The 17,467-nt window shown below is 41.7% G+C and overlaps 1 protein-coding gene across 3 annotated transcripts in view; it reads right to left on the reverse strand.

Moving 5' to 3' along the window:
* Positions 1-246: 246 nt before the first annotated feature.
* The window catches only part of LOC133902491 (structural maintenance of chromosomes protein 6A-like), a 30,887-nt gene continuing 13,666 nt past the window's right edge, over positions 247-17,467 (reverse strand). Inside the window, exons 8-28 of one of the 3 annotated variants that reach the window (XM_062344095.1) lie at positions 16,987-17,121; positions 15,787-15,863; positions 15,630-15,705; positions 10,582-10,656; positions 10,351-10,455; positions 9,137-9,303; positions 8,953-9,055; positions 8,709-8,821; positions 5,192-5,396; positions 4,998-5,126; positions 4,791-4,905; positions 3,912-3,997; positions 2,466-2,561; positions 1,932-2,068; positions 1,747-1,849; positions 1,433-1,512; positions 1,242-1,320; positions 1,083-1,140; positions 844-941; positions 639-733; positions 247-548 (exon numbers count right to left, since the gene is read on the reverse strand). In XM_062344095.1, coding sequence (XP_062200079.1) covers positions 491-548; positions 639-733; positions 844-941; positions 1,083-1,140; positions 1,242-1,320; positions 1,433-1,512; positions 1,747-1,849; positions 1,932-2,068; positions 2,466-2,561; positions 3,912-3,997; positions 4,791-4,905; positions 4,998-5,126; positions 5,192-5,396; positions 8,709-8,821; positions 8,953-9,055; positions 9,137-9,303; positions 10,351-10,455; positions 10,582-10,656; positions 15,630-15,705; positions 15,787-15,863; positions 16,987-17,121 — 2,190 coding nt within the window. In that variant the 3' untranslated portion in view covers positions 247-490. Of the gene's footprint in view, positions 549-638; positions 734-843; positions 942-1,082; positions 1,141-1,241; positions 1,321-1,432; positions 1,533-1,746; positions 1,850-1,931; positions 2,069-2,465; positions 2,562-3,911; positions 3,998-4,790; positions 4,906-4,997; positions 5,127-5,191; positions 5,397-8,708; positions 8,822-8,952; positions 9,056-9,136; positions 9,304-10,350; positions 10,456-10,581; positions 10,657-15,629; positions 15,706-15,786; positions 15,864-16,986; positions 17,122-17,467 lie in introns of those variants that run through there. The other 2 variants (XR_009906869.1, XM_062344096.1) reach the window with 2 other exon arrangements.

Genomic DNA, 17,467 nt, shown 5'->3' on the forward strand with positions numbered 1-17,467 from the left:
GAATATTTTAGAAGGTCTAAACCTATAGGAAAAAGATACTAAAAATATGAATTTTTTAAGCAATTTTGAAATCAAGGGCAGTCTGGACTCGAATTGATCGAAACAGGGAGGCGTTTCTGGTTTCCCAGCAGTTTCGGTGAGAAACATTTCACAGGCGATCGTTTGGCTGGCTCAAAGACCGATTCCATGGAGAAACAGGTTCGTTTCGGCCAGCCAAACGCACCCTCAGCACGACAGTCAGCTATCTGGACTGTTGAAAGACCTGCGACCACGATCAAGTATCTTCAGACAGACATCTGTCACTCGTTAGCATTGTCTTACATATGGGATCACGTTAAATAGCAATGTAGACACTTCCTTGACCAAGTTTTGCGCTCCAAAATACTCTATGTACAATCGGAATATCAAAGTAGCAGTTCCAAGCAGATGCACTCCAAGTCGAAGATGGTCCCTAAGGCTATGATATACAAGGTACTCAACACAGTGATAGTCAACCGCGAGGGGCGGCCATTTGCTGCTTCTTGATCCTATCTCCAGGCTTAACCATGCTGAGAGAAAACACAGAGATGAGCAGTTGAGGCAGTAATGAAACGGAATGAAGCTTGAAACAACAGCTATTTGAGATTGTATTGACAGACCTGATATCATGAGGGGTTATAAATATCCACTGTGACCCTTGTGCAGCAGCAAAATCTACAAGGGTGTCTAAGCTTATTTTGCGGCTCACCGCATCCTGCCCAATTTGAGATGTCACCAATTAGAAAGTTTGGTCTATCATTAACTGGAGAGTTTGGTCTATCATTAACTGGAGAGTTTGGTTCACAAGGTCATCTGATTGCTCACCATGAATACATCGAACTCATCCATGGCCCTAAATGGTGCTTCTGTCATTCCGTGAAGAGCTAAGGTGAAGCAAAGAGTTGAGAAAGATCGTTCTCCACCTAGAGAAAGAGACAGTGTGAATAAAAAATCTGCAACTAGAGAACACTAAGCAAAATGATTTGTAAGTATAGGGTACTTAGTATTCTGAAGAAATCTGATGATATAATCTTACAACCAAGACTATTAGAAGCTGCAGCTACCTGAAAGTCCTCTAGTGTCTCTAACAGTATCGCGAGATGCATCTTGAGGCATTGTGATCTACATCACACCGTAACAAATGGTACATATATTGCTCCCAAAACAGATATGTATACATTCAGGAAAAAAAATTAAAAAAAAATCTTGTGCATGCGACTCACCTCAACTGACAGAACTTTATTCTTGTAATCTATGTTGATGTGCCCACTGATACCTTTCTTTCCCAGGTGTTCATTGAACCTTCAATACAGTCGAAAGGTGGTAGAACTCTCAGGGCTAGTCATTTCTAGCAATGGATAAGATATAGTAGAAAATTCAGTGATAAGCATCCAAGCAAGAAACTTATACTTACAACCACGTCAGCTGCCGCTTCAAAAGACCAGCATTTCTCTGGAACTTCTTCCATCGCAAGTCCAATGCCTTTTGACATGCCTGCAAAACTATGAACTTACCTGAAAACAGATTCATTATAGAGTGCATTATACACGTCTAACTAATATCTCAAATGCCACTATCAGTACTTGAATATGCCTACAGATCAATAACTACGAAGTTACAACCATACCTGTAATTTTAGGTAAGGAACAAAATTAAGCCTTCTAAGCACCACATGAGTCAAAAAGAAAGGAAGATGCCATCATAGCTAACAAACTGTACTGTACTTACATTTAATTTATCCCTAAAACCTGCATACATTTGTTGTTTTCTTAGGATTTTACGCTCCTTTTTGTTATGCAATGCTCTCAAATCATCAATGGACTCGGTATATCTGCTCAGAATATTTTAGAAACAAATTAGAACTCATATTCTTTATTAATTCTGCAGAAATGAGCAAGTGATTGATTGTAAACCTTCTGCTTTCTTGCTGGAATCTCTGTTTCAATTTATTAATATGAGCACTTAGTTGTTCTGGGGTGGATCCGGCAACACCCCCCAGAGCTTCCACTTCATTCTCAGAACATATAATTGAAGCCTTCTTGTAGTTCTCCTACAGAAGAATATACAGTCATTACTGGACACGTGAGTGCCAAATAAACCCATTTATCTAATTGTCATCTCTAGTAGTGGTATTCTACTCAGATCACAGGAGAATCTGATATATCTAGTAGTTACAAATGCTTCACAGACTTTTTCAAGCCCACCAACATCAGTGGTATATTTCAAAACTGAGCGCATGGCTGTCATATAAATCTATTTTTCGTAAATGATAAGATAAATTTGATGGTTTTAGTACAGCAGTTCCCAATGTATAATCTTCCATGGCAATTATAGTTACGAAGAGTATTATATATCTACCATTCGGTGCTTTTTCTTTTCCTTTTCTTTTTTTTGGTGAGGGGGAGGGGGGGTGCAAAGCTAACTACTACCAGTGACAGAACAATAACCTGACGAAGCTGCTGAAGATCTGTGTACTCTGATTCAGCATTTTTAATAACTGCTAAAACTTTCTTTTCCATGACATCCTCGTAGTGAGCCTTTTCCTGGTAAGGTTCAAAAATACAATGAAATAAGTAAAGTGAGTGCACGTGTCAAGTAAATTTGACACAAAAGGCAACAAGTTAGCTGTTACTACAATAGGACCCCAACCGTTGCATTTAACAGCACTGAACCAATAGGAGTAGCCAAAAAAAAAAAGTGCAGACAGAAGAGTGGCGAAAGAAAGAAGGGTGTTTTTCTTCTTTTCTTCTTTTTTGATATGGATGGCAGCTCTGTTGGGTTTCATCCGTAGCCTACCCCAACTTGCTTGGTACAAAAAGTTGTTGTAGTAGTATGGATGTCAGGAGCTCTGCCAATTTCATCATTGAAGAAGAAATAGAGTTTAAATGTTACACTAGTCCTAGGTGGAGACACCGAGGAAAGAAACATCAGCTACCGCCCAACACAGTCGCACAAAAGCACCCTGAACCTGGGACACACCAAGACACCAACAGCACCTAGGGAAGGGTGTTTTTTCAGGTGGCAGGAAAAAAAGGGAGACAATGAATGCGAGCAGAAGTTTTTCTCTAGAGAAAACTACTGTTCAACTGTAAAAATTGAAACATGTTGCATTCATTTAATTAAGCCTGGTGTGAACACACACCAGAGAGAAAACACCTCACCCTAACTTAATAATCTGCTCCCGTTGATGATGCCTACTCAATTCATTCAAATTTAAAACCTAACATATGGTTATGTCTTACATCCTTGGCTCGATTCAACTAGTACCATTTGCTTTATAAGTTACTTCTATTTTTTTTTTAATACGGATTTCAAGCAAATAATTTTTTGTTCTTGACAAATTCCAAGGTAGACCTTATATTGTTTAGATCAAGTTTTTAAAACAAATTAATGCCAGTCAAAAAAAAGCATGCCTTAATCCCTAGTATTAATTTGCTTGCAAAGACTGCAGTTGAGCCTTCTTCTCAGACTTGGCTGGGACCACTTCCGTTTGTCTCCATTAGCCAAATCATCCTCATACGGCGCTGCCAAACACCAACTTCTTCAGTCCTTGGATCTAGCGGCAGACAAAGCATGAGATGGCTCGATGTGGAGGAATAGCAAGAGCAAGCTCGTGACTTTGAGGGTGTGCAGGTTGAAGCCTAACTTTGTCGCATCTACGATCTAACATTAGTCGCCAGACATTTCCATAAGTAGGCATTCAATTTACTGCAACAATTGCAGTTTGCAACTTTATCTTAGCACCTGACCCGGGTGTCACAGATTCAGCTCTTTGTACAGACTTTGCTAGAGTTGTGGCAACCATATTGTCAAACTATCACCTGATAATCAAAGCTCATAGAATATGAAGACTAAAATACTCAAACTATTACTTGTGAGAAAGAGAGGCACACCTGCTGTGCTGCATGTAATTTCTCTTCAACAATCTGTAATTCATGCTCTACTTCGTTAATAGACCCCATCTCAACATTTGCAGAATCTGAAATAAATTATTTTGCATTTAGTATGTGTAGAGAATACCAGCCACAGCCAAGCAGGCTGTCACAGTTAGCACAACAGTAAGCTATCAGGCATTAAAGAGCACATTTCAGTAAGAGCAAATTTATGAACATTATAACTTTCCCGATTTTATGCCATCCATGGTTTTGCCATCATATTGTAGTTCAAAATCATACTTCAGAAGTATATGGGAATTCAATCAGGCATTCAAAAAGCATAGTGTAATGTTCTGGATCAAATATGAATGCATCAAATATGGATGGGTTTATTAACAGTTTGAGACAGAATGAAAAGTTTTGCAGACCAAATGGTACTCGTAAATTTTGGGGGGGAAACATTTCTTTCAAAATGCTAAACCTAATTTAGAACAAATCTTTGGCAAATTTAAAAAGTGAATAGGTTGGAAATAATTTCAGTAAAAAGGATGGAAAAGCCAAAAAGCTGTACATACATCGTTACATTTTGTTCTCTCTTGTTTGACAACAAGAAAGCACCAGAAATAAGAACGGATATTAGTTTGTTTATGGAAGAGCAACATACTGACTGATAAAATGATTGCATTGACTTCTGCTGCTTTGAAATATAAATCCTGACAAAAAATTTACTGCCTCCTCTATTTTGAATGTTTTATAATCTGGAAGCTTCACTTAAAAATTTGTGTGTTCTTGAGGTCTCTAGATCCACATAACTCCAATATGAAAAATCGAAATAAGTATAAAAAACTCAAGTTTGAAGCAGATGACATCAACATTAATGTCGGTACGAGATTATACCAATAAAGTCCTTGTAAGAAGCCCTCCGATTATTCTCGTCTTGCAAAGCTCCTGTTAATTTCACATCAATTTTTTGCAGAACTAATTTTCTGTTCATAATGTCTTCCTGCAATTGCTGCAGAAGTGGCAATGGCAAGCTGATGAGGTTCTTGCTTAGATAATAATGATCAGTCGCAATGCAGTAAAATGTTATCAATGGGAACAAACCATCATTTCAGCCTCTAGTTCAGTGGTATCCACAACAGTCTCATGACTATTGTTAGCAGAAATCCTCTTGGTGTCATCCAGCTGCACTTTTTTATGCTCCAGACGCCACTCCTCATCTTCTCTTTTTCTCTGCAGAATAAGAGGAACAGCTATCATACAATTTAAAATAAATTGCACTGCAATCAGAATTTTACCTTCAAAGTTTTTACTTTATCTTCGAGGTCTTTTCGTTCACTACCTAACTCCTTTCCCCAGCCCACCCTTTCTTTGATTATTTGGTCAATTCCAGTAGCTTCCTTCTCCATTTCTGCTATCCTTTCTCCCAACGAAGTGCACAAACGACCAGCTCTACCCTTTCTGTTTGGAGGAAGAATGGTCTGAACAGAACCTCTAGAAAACCTGAAAGAAACAGCCAATGGAAACAGAATCATCTAGAGGGCATCATCATCTCTTTTCTGAAAGACGTTTGTGAAACTAAGATACATATGCGCCCATGAGGACGCGCGTCCTGGACTCACAGCACTGCATACGCCGCCGCCAGCCTGTCCTTCCCGTGTCGCTATTACTCTTCCCCTCCCCGACTCTCTCCCCAGGATGGGCGCCTCTCACCTTCTCTGACTGCCGCACCATCGCCTTGTCATCTCATCATCTGGCCTTCTTCTCCCCTCCCTCCGGCTTTCCGCCTCAATCCCGTTGGCAGCCGTCCTGCTCCCCTCAATCTCCCCCGCTTCAGTTCCCCTCACCCACCCTCCCCCACCTGCATCGATGTTGTCGACGGCTAGATCCGACGAGATCGAGCTATAGGACCACGATAAGGGTTCCAGTCCTAGCGAACGCTCTGGGAGCGGTCTCTAGAGTTTGAACGGCACGTCAATTTCAACGGCTGCCCCGTCTGCCGTTTAAACACGAATCTTCAAACAAGCTCCTTGTGGCAAGGTTCCTCCACCCACCATTAACTCGAGCCGCCCGATTCGATTCACCCTCCCTCTATAAAACCCACAATTGACTTCCGGCCGAGGTTCCTTTTGCTATACTGCGCCTGCACCTCCAAATCCGACGAGTTTGCACCACCAGAGAGACCCTGCGCCGCCGCCATAGCTCTACCGCACCCGTCGTCATTGTCGTGCCTCTCCCAGCACCCTACATCCCCGAAGACAACCGATACTTCGCCCCTGTTTGCCGTCAACATCCAGTCGTCGTTCGCCACTCGTCATTGAGTTCTGACAACTGCGCAGAGCTCTAGCCGCCAAAACCTCGCCGTTGAAGCTCGTCACCACTAAGCCGTCCCGATCATCCCCAACGTCCCACGACCCTTCAAACGAGTTCATCGTCGTCTTATGGTCATGTTCCGCTGCTTACTGTCGTCTCTCGAGCACTGCAGCATCATCTTCGTCCTTCTCCGGCCTTCCGTCGTCCCGAACTCGCCGTCGCCGTTGATCTCATCGGAGCCGAGGTAGGCACCCTCCCTGTCGTCCAATCCTTAGTGTCCAGTTTGGATTAGATCCCGCATACCCTTTCGCATTCGTCGATCTCAGCCATCCGATTAGAATCATAGGATCTAGATTCAAATAATCTTAATCCCAATCAGTGTGTCCGCGTCAGCTGCCATGTGTGCTAGTTGTCCTACGTGGCGGTCCAGTCAGAATTTTCTCGCCTAGTCAGCAGCCCAATAGGCACGATGAATTCAACTTGTGCAGTAATTAAGTTTTTCCCGTTAGAAAATGATTCGCGTAAGTCCGAAATTTCTTTTAATAGAAAAATTCCAAAGAATAGAAAATGATTTAGATAAAGGGTTAAAATAGTTCTTCCCAATAGATTAGATGTTTTTATATGTTTTTAAATTCTTTTTAATTTCTGTAATTAGTTTAATGTTAGAATAAATGTTTTTATTTAGGAAAATAGTTTTAGAAAATCTAGAATAATTCTAATAATGTTTTAAATATGTTTTATTTAGTAAAATAAATGCTTTAATTTATTTTGATGCATATAAAATTAGTTTTAATTCCTAAAAATGCAAATAAATTCTATAGATTGTTTTAATCAGTTTTATGCTATAAGATAATTCTGGAAAATTGTAAATAAATGTTTTGGACCTTTTAAAAATTAGGTTTAATTCCAGAAAAATAATTTTCGTCATTTTCAGCCGTTTAAAAATTCATTTAGCCGTAGTTTTCACGTTGTGGCTTCGATTTGGGCAGTTCTTGCGCCCAAATCATTCTAAAATCGTGCTCTACCTTGTTCTAGCATTTATTTGATGTGTTGCTTTGTTTAGTACTCGTTCTTAGTGTTGCTTGTTCTGTTTGCGTGTAGAGGAGTTCATCCTGAAGGCGTTCGACAACATCCAATACCATGACTTCGGTGATTTTGAGCAACACTTTGAAGAAGGCAAGTGTCCTTGAACATTTTGTGCTTACTTTTACAAAGTTTTGTTTTACAAATTGGTAAGGTTTACTAGTTTTTCCCAGCATTCCTTGTATTCGTAGTATGGTTATCATGTTTTGGGTAGATTAGGCTTAGTGTTGCTTATTCATGGGTAGTATAGGCGAATGATGATTTTGATTAATAATGTGAATCATGATGTTAATTTTGGTAAAAATGCTTAGACACATGGAAAGTGGGGTATGGGCAAGTTTGGCATGTTGGTTGACCTGTGGATGTGTTCTAGGTAAAATTGTTGGCTTTGTCGAATAATTGGTTATTACCCTATGTTGGATGGTAGCGGTTTTGCCCACACTATGTGAAGGACCGGTTCGTGGAGTAACCACCTATGAAAACAGTACCACAAGTCTGATATGGGACGGGCCTAGCCGAGTAATTCTCTATCCTTTCAGCGTGGTGAAAATCATTTGGTGATACAAAGATGGAAAGGTGTACTTCCTGGATCCACAAGACGCAAGAGGGGGCTTCTAGAGTGAAGGGTGTACTCCCACAGTGGTGAATCCTCAGCAGGTCGACACATGCTGAGAGGCGATAGAAAGGCTTTACAGTGGATTCCTAACGCACACCTCGAAAGTGTATGAGTCATCCATTGGCCAACAGGTACTTAGCAAAACAGAAAGACACGTATTGTGGGTAAAATGTACAACCTTTACAGAGTGAAAACTGATATATCAGTTATGCTCACGACCATGAACAACATAGACTCATCACATGATTAGTCAAGTGTTCCGGGTTGATTTTTGGTTGGTTCTGGTGGATCACAGTGGTAAGAACTGTGATTCAAGTTCAGTTTTGTTTAGAGGTGGTTGAAGTCTTAAAGAATCTTTCACCTAGTAATTAGGTTGCCTTTATAAAAAAATTGAAAATAAAATGACATTTATGCAAATAAATCCCTAAGTTAAGCCTTTCTTTACTTTGGCCCACATCATACTTTCCCACTTGTTGAGTATTCCATATACTCACGCTTGCTCTCTCCATCTTGTTGCTACTCAAAAGGCGAAGACTATGAGGATCTCCCAAAAGACAGAGCTGAGTTCTAGACAGGCGACTTTTTAGTCGATTGCTTGTGGAGCTAGCCACTGTGCTGAATTTTCGATTGCTTTGTAATTTCCTTTTAGACCCTTGTTGATGCCTTGACCCTAAGCTTTTGTAAAGATTCACTATGGTATTCCACACACAGACCACTTCATGATAACTACTGGATAAATGGCTAGAGTGAAAAAGAGTATGACCAAAACCTGAACGAAAATGAGCACTACTATTGACACTTACATTTTGTACCCATCAGAAGTATATACATCCTTCAGATTTTGTATCCTATGATCAAATGCAACAGACTTGCCAACTTCATAATCTTTAACTAGGACTTGTCTTTCAACATGACCCTGAAACAGAGGAACTTTAAGCAAATTGTTGATCAAATTATATTTAAAACTGGAGGACAAAACAATGAATCGAACGGGTTATTGACATCTATAAATAAAATACTTTTGTGAAGTGTTACATAATGCATTACCAGATCCACCAAGACATTTAGTACAGTAGGATTCTCTGAATGAAGAACTGAAAGTATCGTTGGGTGTGTTGTTGATGGAAGAGAATGAGCTGGAATGTCCAATCTATAAAAAGGAACATGGAATTAAATTTCATTTAAGACGAAATCAAACATGTAGCACAAAATGAAAGCCATAGCATCTTACAGTGGTTCAGCAAAGTCATATATAATAATTTGAACATTTCGATAGTTTGCTTCTTTCCCACAATCTCGTAAAATGAGTGAATCTTTATGACATGAGACAATAAAAGCATCTAGTAGCCTCCCCAATGCGCAATCAACTGCAACAGACCAGGAGTCGCTAGCAAGTTGCTGCATTGCAACAAGCACTGTGAAAGTTAGGTTCAGAACAAGTAATGCAACTATAACATTCCATTTCATTCAGGACAATACTACAGATTATAATTAACTATAATAGCTGTCATGACATTGTATTACAATATTATTGCAAATAGCCCCGCTGGAAGTAGCACATGATTAACTACAACTAAATGGTAGCCCAAATGAGTATCATCCAAGGTAAGATCACATCAAGATTACTATTTTCTATTGCTATTGGGTTAACCTAACGATAAATCAATTTTGCATTCATGATATTTGATTCAAGGAGAAGAAATGTGAATATAGTGATTCAAAGGAACAGAGATCAACAGCAGAAAAGATGTAATCATTTTTTCCTTTTCAAGATGGATTAATGAATTGCTTGGATTAATGCAAAGACCAGGCCATAGCGAAGCCAGAATTTACAGGGTCAACATCAGCAATACAGCAGCAGAAGATACTGGGAAGAACGGAGGACAAGGCAATGGGCTGACCAGAGGACTAATGGAACACGTAATTGGCCTCTTGCTACGAAGAACAATTTGGCTGCCACCTCTAAAGATGTGGATAAACAAATAGCATATCTAAGGTATTGCAAGAAGTGAAGGTACATCCTACAAACATTTGAGTTGCAGCAAAACAAGGAAGGCAATAAAACAAGGTAAAGAATATGGCATTGTGGAAGTCCATAACCAAATACAGCACAAAGAAACAAGTGCTCAAGGGTATGCCAACTGCACAGAGTAACACTAAGTACTTCACAGTAGAGTTTGGGAAACTAGAACCATCATAAGATCACACCATATCCAGTTTCAGTCTCTCACCGGATACCAGTGATGACTTATGACTGGTCAAACAGGATAATACGGGCCGAAAACTGTTTTTTCAAATTTGAAAATTTAGGTTTATATTTTTGAATTGGTAACCCTGAGACCAACCGAGATTATTGAAAACCAGCAGCAACCAGATACTAGTTATCAACAGAGAACAAAAGTAACTAACTCAATGCAACAATCAAGATAGTAAGTACTTTCATACCAGATGAGCTCCTATTGGACCAATAGGTGGGATTTTAAATCTACTGCAGTTTCTCTCTATTGATCTCATGAGCTGCAGTACTCTATCTCCTCCGAATGCTGTTACCTGAAAGAAGCATCAATAATATGTAAACAAAGATGCTTACAAACGGCTAGTACTTAAAAAATACGTACTGAGGAGAAGTGACATAATCATAATATGAATATGTCCTTATTAAAGCATCAAATGTACCTTATTGCCTTGCCGTTGTTGAAGATCTCGCATTTGAGATTTCAGGTAACGAATCCTTGTTGCACCTTCATCTACCTGTAATGTTAAATGTAATTAAATATACAGTATGACAAAAGACCCACATGCTCCTAGCAGTATGTCCTTCTTTGAATCATAACAAAATGTAATTAAATATACAATACGTCCTTCTTTGTCAAGAAAGGCTGACAACACAAAACTATAGCAGTACTTGTGAACTTCATACGACACAGATAACTGTGAGTAATGCTTTTCAGAAAATATTGGAGCATGTGGTCAAACGAAATGATATGAGCATATAGTTTAAAACAAATCATGATTTCATGAGTCAAATATTTGACTCACATGTATTTTCCCCCAATATCTGAACTTTCAATCAAACTACTAAAAAATTAAGTAAATCCGAATCTTCATGAGGGGGAAGTGGCATAAAAGAAAAGAAAGGATCAATAGTGTTATGATATGTCAACTACAGTGAAGAGCAAAGTAGCATTGGGCATGGCTTCGGTGCTTTCCTTCATACATTACATATAAGTGCAGTCATATTTGGATTTTTTACAGGTTCAATTAGGAATTCACATTGAAACAGGAATACAATTCACGTTACCGTACCAACCTAGAGGATAATCAAGAACTAGTAGTGGATTGTAAGTATGGCCATAGTTATCATGGTATCGCTATACCGTCACCATTGTCGATATGGCAGCGTGGCAGTGATCTGCTCCTTGCCATGGCGACACCACAGCGCTGGAGTGTATGGCGTCTGCCATATCGGCATGGCGTCGCTGTGGCACCAATAAGGCATCGTGTGGCGAGTTTTTCTTTGTGGCGAGCGCCATACAGTCAATCGAGGGGATGAGAAGGGGGAGGAGAGGTCAGGTGGGGCACAGACTGAGGCACTCGACAACATACCTTTTCCTAACCTAGCCCGAGTTGGAGTCACCACCGCTGTCGAGACCAAGCCGTCTGCCGCCCCTACTCCTCGCCGTTTGCCGCCCCTGCTCAGATCCGTGAGCCGCGGCGCCGCCGCTACTCCGAGACGCGTCCACCTCTGCCACTCCGCCTTGACGTCTCCGTCCGCCTACCCGTGACTGAAATCTCGCCATGCGCCGCGCCACCGTTGTCACCTGCTCAAATCCATGAGCCGCGGTGCCGCCGCTGCTTAGAGATGTGTCCACCTTCGCCCCTGTCCTTGTCAGCCGCCCTCGCCCGCCCTCGAGTCCACATCACCCAAGTCAGCCGCCCCTATCCGCACTCCATTGGGTAGCTCCTCGCCTCTTATGTTGTGTTCTAGTGTTCTGTCTCAACTCTCACGCACACTAGCAGGCTAGTAGCACACTATGAGCACACACACTAGCAGAATAGCAGTAAGCTAGTAGCATTAGCACACGCACACACATAGCAGACTAGCAATAGCAATGTAGCACACTTGGGCACTTAGCACACACACAGCTCAAGCAGCCAAGCACACATTGACACATAACAGTAGGCCAATAGCAGTGTAGCACACAACTCAAGCATTGCTGCACTAGGCACACGTAACAGTAGGGAGTAGGCAGTAGCTATACTCTAAGCAGTAGCACACATAGCAGAGTACCACACTAAGCAGCTAGCACACATAGCAGTAGCTTAAGCACACTAGCACACAATGACACAATAGTACGACTTTGAGAGATGCGAGAGTTATGTCTTTTGTGCTATATTTACATTGTTATTTGTCTTACGTGCTACATTTACATTTCCTAATATCCTAGACTATAACTTTTGAGCTACATTTACATTGCCATTTGCTAATATCCTAGACTATAATGTGTGTATTCGCCATGCTGAAGTGTGTATGGCGTCATCACGACACACGCCATAGACGCTGTAAAGTTGTGAAGGTGGTGGGTCGTAGCGCCTCACCACGTCGCCATAACTATGAGTATGGCTATACCTAGGCTTTTGTTCTCAACTTTTATCAAACAATCCAATCTTTTATTTGTGTGTTGTGAAGCTTCCAATTGTAACATCGGATTTTTTTAACAAATGGCACTGTTCATCAAGGGGCTTGAAGAGGGGTGAATGGCACTTATGTCTAATAAATAACCACTGTTGAAAACTTGTATAACCAAACAAAGTGGTGGGCCTTCGGATCGTCGAGGGAATCTAAAGGCTCAGTGAAAGCACACACAAGCTAGGGAACTGTGCACTATAATTAATGTCACCGGTCTTTCCGGTTACAGTGCTAACTTATTTATTGGCCGTACCCAACCACCCTTGTTACAGTTTACGACATTACCCCTTCAACCGCCATATTCTCGACATATTCATGGGTAATTCGGTACTTTCCCAATAATCGTATTTGCCGCAGTTTCGACATTGGTCTCAACCACCTCCTTGGCCGGACATGTTGGCATTGCTGTCATGCGACCCGTTGCCACGGCCGCGCCCATGGTTCTTGCCATGACGACGATGAGAGCTATCATTGCTGCCGCTACTGGATCCTCCATCGCTATCGCACTTCTTCATGCGAGCTAGCCACTCAATGAAGAGTAACTTTTGCTCGCCACTGCCTAAAGAGCCAAGCTTGTTACCACTGCTCCACAGCACGCAAGCGACCGGTCACCTCCTCGATCGAGATCATGCTCAGATCAAGGAGTCTCGATGGAGATGGCAACCTGCCAGAGATGTCCCGAGACAACCTGCAAAATTTCCACACCACCTCAACATCAGTGACTTCATCCCCCATGACTCGGAGGTTATTGGCGAGGCTCATGATCCTCATGGCGAAATTGACGACGGACTCGCCATCTTTGAACTCAATCTCGCCGAGCTTGCGTCGCAACTTCTGTGCGTTCGCTTCTCTGACACACTTGACGCCGATACGCATCGTCTTGATCACGTCCCAAGTGTCATTGGCGGTGTCCTTGATGGCGAATGAACAGCATCTAAGACAACACGACGCGGAGAATGGCAAACAGCGCCAGCCTGTCGTCACGGTAGCCATTGCCGCCTGGTTCAATTGCCTCCTAAAGACCTTGCACCTACAGGTTCACGCGCATCACGAGCGCCCACTCAGTGAGCGTGGGGGTAGACCACCAAGCGCAACATCTCCTTGACGCGCTACACGACCACCTCGCAACCACCATCATCACTGTGTCGCGGCCAACGCATAGGTGTCAGTGAGCTACGGTGGCCTCGGCACGGAGAAGTCCTCGATTGTGCGCCCCTAAGAGCCCACGACAACATAATTACGCTCGGATCGACAACACAGGCTCAGTTACCAAATGTTGGAATCAACCTCGAACACACGCGATAACACAAGTTGTATTTTTTGTGCTGCACTGAACTGCAACTTTTCCATTTTCTTGATCTCTTATTTAAAAGAAACAAACAACCAGACATGGCCTACATTCATGCCCATGCAAACATTTTGCTTGGGCACGAATGTGTTGTGAATGTGGTAACTTGCATTCAAAAATTGCTACATGCAGAAACTACTACCATGCATGCTACTAATGCTACATACAGAAACTGCTACCATGCATGCTACTAATATTCCAGTGGTGTTTCCCTTCTTGAAGCAACACCAGTCCATGGGATGTCGTACACATGGAGGAGCTTCTTGAGAGGAGTGCCTCTGTTAAACAAGGGATTAGTGTGGAGAGTTGGCAATGGAAATTTGATTAGAGTTTGGTTTGATCCATGGATTCCGGAAGGTAATACAAGGAGACCAGCCACACCAAGGGGAAGTAACTTGATCACTCGTGTTTCAGACTTCATCGAGCCAGTTACGGAGACATGGGATCGTGATTTAGTGAATGATATATTTTGGCATCAAGATGCTGATACTCCTACGTATTCCAGTGAATGTTGACATAGGGGACTGGCCGGCCTGGCATTATGATAGTCAGGGCTTGTTTACTGTGAGATCAACATATGATGTCTTCTGTGATGATGTGGCTAAACAAGGAGGTGGGAGGAGTTCATGCTCTAACCAAGGGCCGAGTCCAAGTGATCATTGGGGGGGACCTATGGAAATTACAATGTCTGGGCAAGATCAAGCACTTTCTTTGGAGACTTGCACATGCTACCTTAGCCCTGTGTTCGAATCCGAAAAGAAGAGGTATGGAGGTAGACCCTCGGTGTTTTGTTTGCAGAAGATTAGATAAGGATGGGGGTCACCTTTTCTTTAAATGCAAGTTTTTAGGGCCTTGCGGAGGGAGCTTCTAATGGAGGATGATAGAGTGAAGCTTGAGGAGCGTCGTTCTGCTCTGGAAGTTGTGCAGCTAATTGTTTCCATGGCACCTAAGAAGATGATCCAACCAATCACTCTGCTTTGGATTTGGTGGGGTGAACGCAACAGCATTAGAGAGGGTGAGCAAAGAAAAGTATTGAAAGCCTAGCTCATATTGTGCGCAAAACGGCTTCAAATTACACACAAGTCTTCATGAAGAAGCAGATACAACAGCAACGTCCTATGTGGAAACGACCTGAAAATGATGTTGCTTTTGCGGAGGCCAGCCATTTGGGCGACTGGGCTTCTGTGCACGCGATCATAATGGGACGGTTGTGTTAGCATGAGCTGGAATGATCACGACGGCCATGGATGCTTTCCACGCCGAACTGATAGCTACTACAAAAGGAGTACAAGCTACAATTGAAAGGGGTATGACAAATATTGTTTTGGAGACGAATGTCATCATGGTTAAGCAGGCAATTGAAGGAAATACGTATAACCTATCAGCGACCAGCAATGTTATATGCAAGCTTCAACATCTACTTTGAATTTTTCATTTTGTAATGTGTCTTATTGTCCAAGGGCTTGTAATAGTGTAGCACACACCCTAGCGGCGCATGGATGCAGTGGAGTGGAACTCGTCTCATCTGAGGCTCCGCTGTTCGTCCAGAGCTTGGTTGATAGCGATTTGTCTAGCACCGTGATCTAATGAAATGCCTGTTCCGTTAAAAAAAATGCTACATGCAGAAACTGCTTACTAAAAAAAGAAAAAACTGCTAAGGATTAATTGTCATGCAACAACAAATACCTCTTTTTCGACGTCACCGATGGCTTTAATAATGCCCCGTAATTCTTCGGACAATTTATTTTCTTCCTCTTTTAACCTAAATACAAGGCAGCATCAAACCATAAGAAGTTAACTTTGGTGCTACCCAGAACACAAGTAACAAGAACAAAGAAACAACCTTGTAACATTTAAATGAGCAGAGTTAATTTCCTGTTGTAATTCCTGCATGTCTTGCTCAATTTGAGATGCTTCATCCTTCAATTTGATAAAGAAATTATTCACATAATATGAATCAATTGGATTCTAAGGACAAAATAATATAAAAGAAATCAAAAGGAATGTAACATAACAGTGCAAATCTTTCAGAACAACTGATACCTATCTTCACTGACTACATTTTCTATGAGAAAACCATATTAACCTCAAAGGCCTCTCCCAGAAGCAACTTGACCAGGGCAAAAAGTTTATTGATCTATACCATTTTTGTAAACAAAACCGAGCATTGCTGTCCAACCAGCCAGCAGCAAGCAACTCGAGCCACTAACTCAACATTCCAAGCAAGCTGAGCGACTTGGTGAGCCTAAATTACGGGGACTTTGTTTATTTATTTCTTGCTTCCTAAGTAGAACTGCTGTATGCCTTTATATAGACCGGCTCCTAACAAATTCATCTAACAAATGTAGCTAATCCTATCCCAGCTAATTGGTCTTATCTAACAAACCATCTAATCCTGATAGCTATGGAACATAAAAACTTGAGGATAGAATGGACTGGATTATCTCTAAGACATCTTTTGGGTTGTTGCTGTGTGATACAGTAGCGCGCAGCTACAGTGCCACGCCCAGGGGTGGATGGGGGGGTACCCTCTGGTGCTCCATGGAGAGAAAGGAGGGAGAACAGTGGGGGCTGGGGGGGGGGGGGTGGAGGAGGAGATGAGCCCCCACTAGCAGTCCATCTTGCGTCTGCCACTGGCCACGCCGTATAATAGCGTGTCATGTAGGACCAACATTATGTCAGGCGCCCACAGCAACAGCACCAGCAAAACCGTAGGACATGGTGGGACTACTTCCTTGCTAATTAAGTTAGCCAAATTAGATATAAGGAAGGCAGGGATTAGTTCTTTATAAAAGGAAAGCAAGCATTAGAAAGATATCTTTCTTGCATTCTCTCTTTCTATTGATGCACACCCTAACCCTAGCTGCACGCAACCACCTCAAATGGCAGGCATGGCCTGACCTACTAATGGATAATTGTGGACAACTAAAGAGAGTTGCTTATGTCTATAGCAACCAACAACCATCATGTTGGCTACTAGCTATTGCTGTTATGATAAAACGTATTTTCGAAAAGAAAAATACAATAAGAAGAAAGGGTTCACCTGAGTTTCTTGCATACGCTGCAGCTTAAAATCATGAACTTGCGCCTGAAGTTGTTTCACACGGTTGTTCATTTTGTTTAACACTTGTGTACCACGTGCATGCTCTTTCTCTAGTTCCATCTTCAGTTTCACAGCCTGCAAAGAAAAGGAACATGAATAACTAATAAGGACAACTAACAAAGTCACTGCAGTCATGTTCATCCAACCAATAGGAAAGGACAGGTGCAGTTTATGTTTAAACGTAAATTTGGGAAATTTGCTGATAAAAAGGTAATTTTATAATATTTCCGACCTGTAATTCTAAATTTACTACACGGTATCACCTGTTTACTCAATTAAGTAGCTTACTTGGACCAAGTGATACATTTATAAAAGGTGTGGATGCTTCGAGCCTGTAATTCAAATTTTACTCCAGTGTATCACCTGTTTACTCAATTAAATTCCTTACTCGGCCAACTGATATATTTATAAAAGGTATGGA

This window comes from Phragmites australis, chromosome 20, assembly GCF_958298935.1.
Source record: "Phragmites australis chromosome 20, lpPhrAust1.1, whole genome shotgun sequence".
Taxonomy (NCBI): domain Eukaryota; kingdom Viridiplantae; phylum Streptophyta; class Magnoliopsida; order Poales; family Poaceae; genus Phragmites; species Phragmites australis.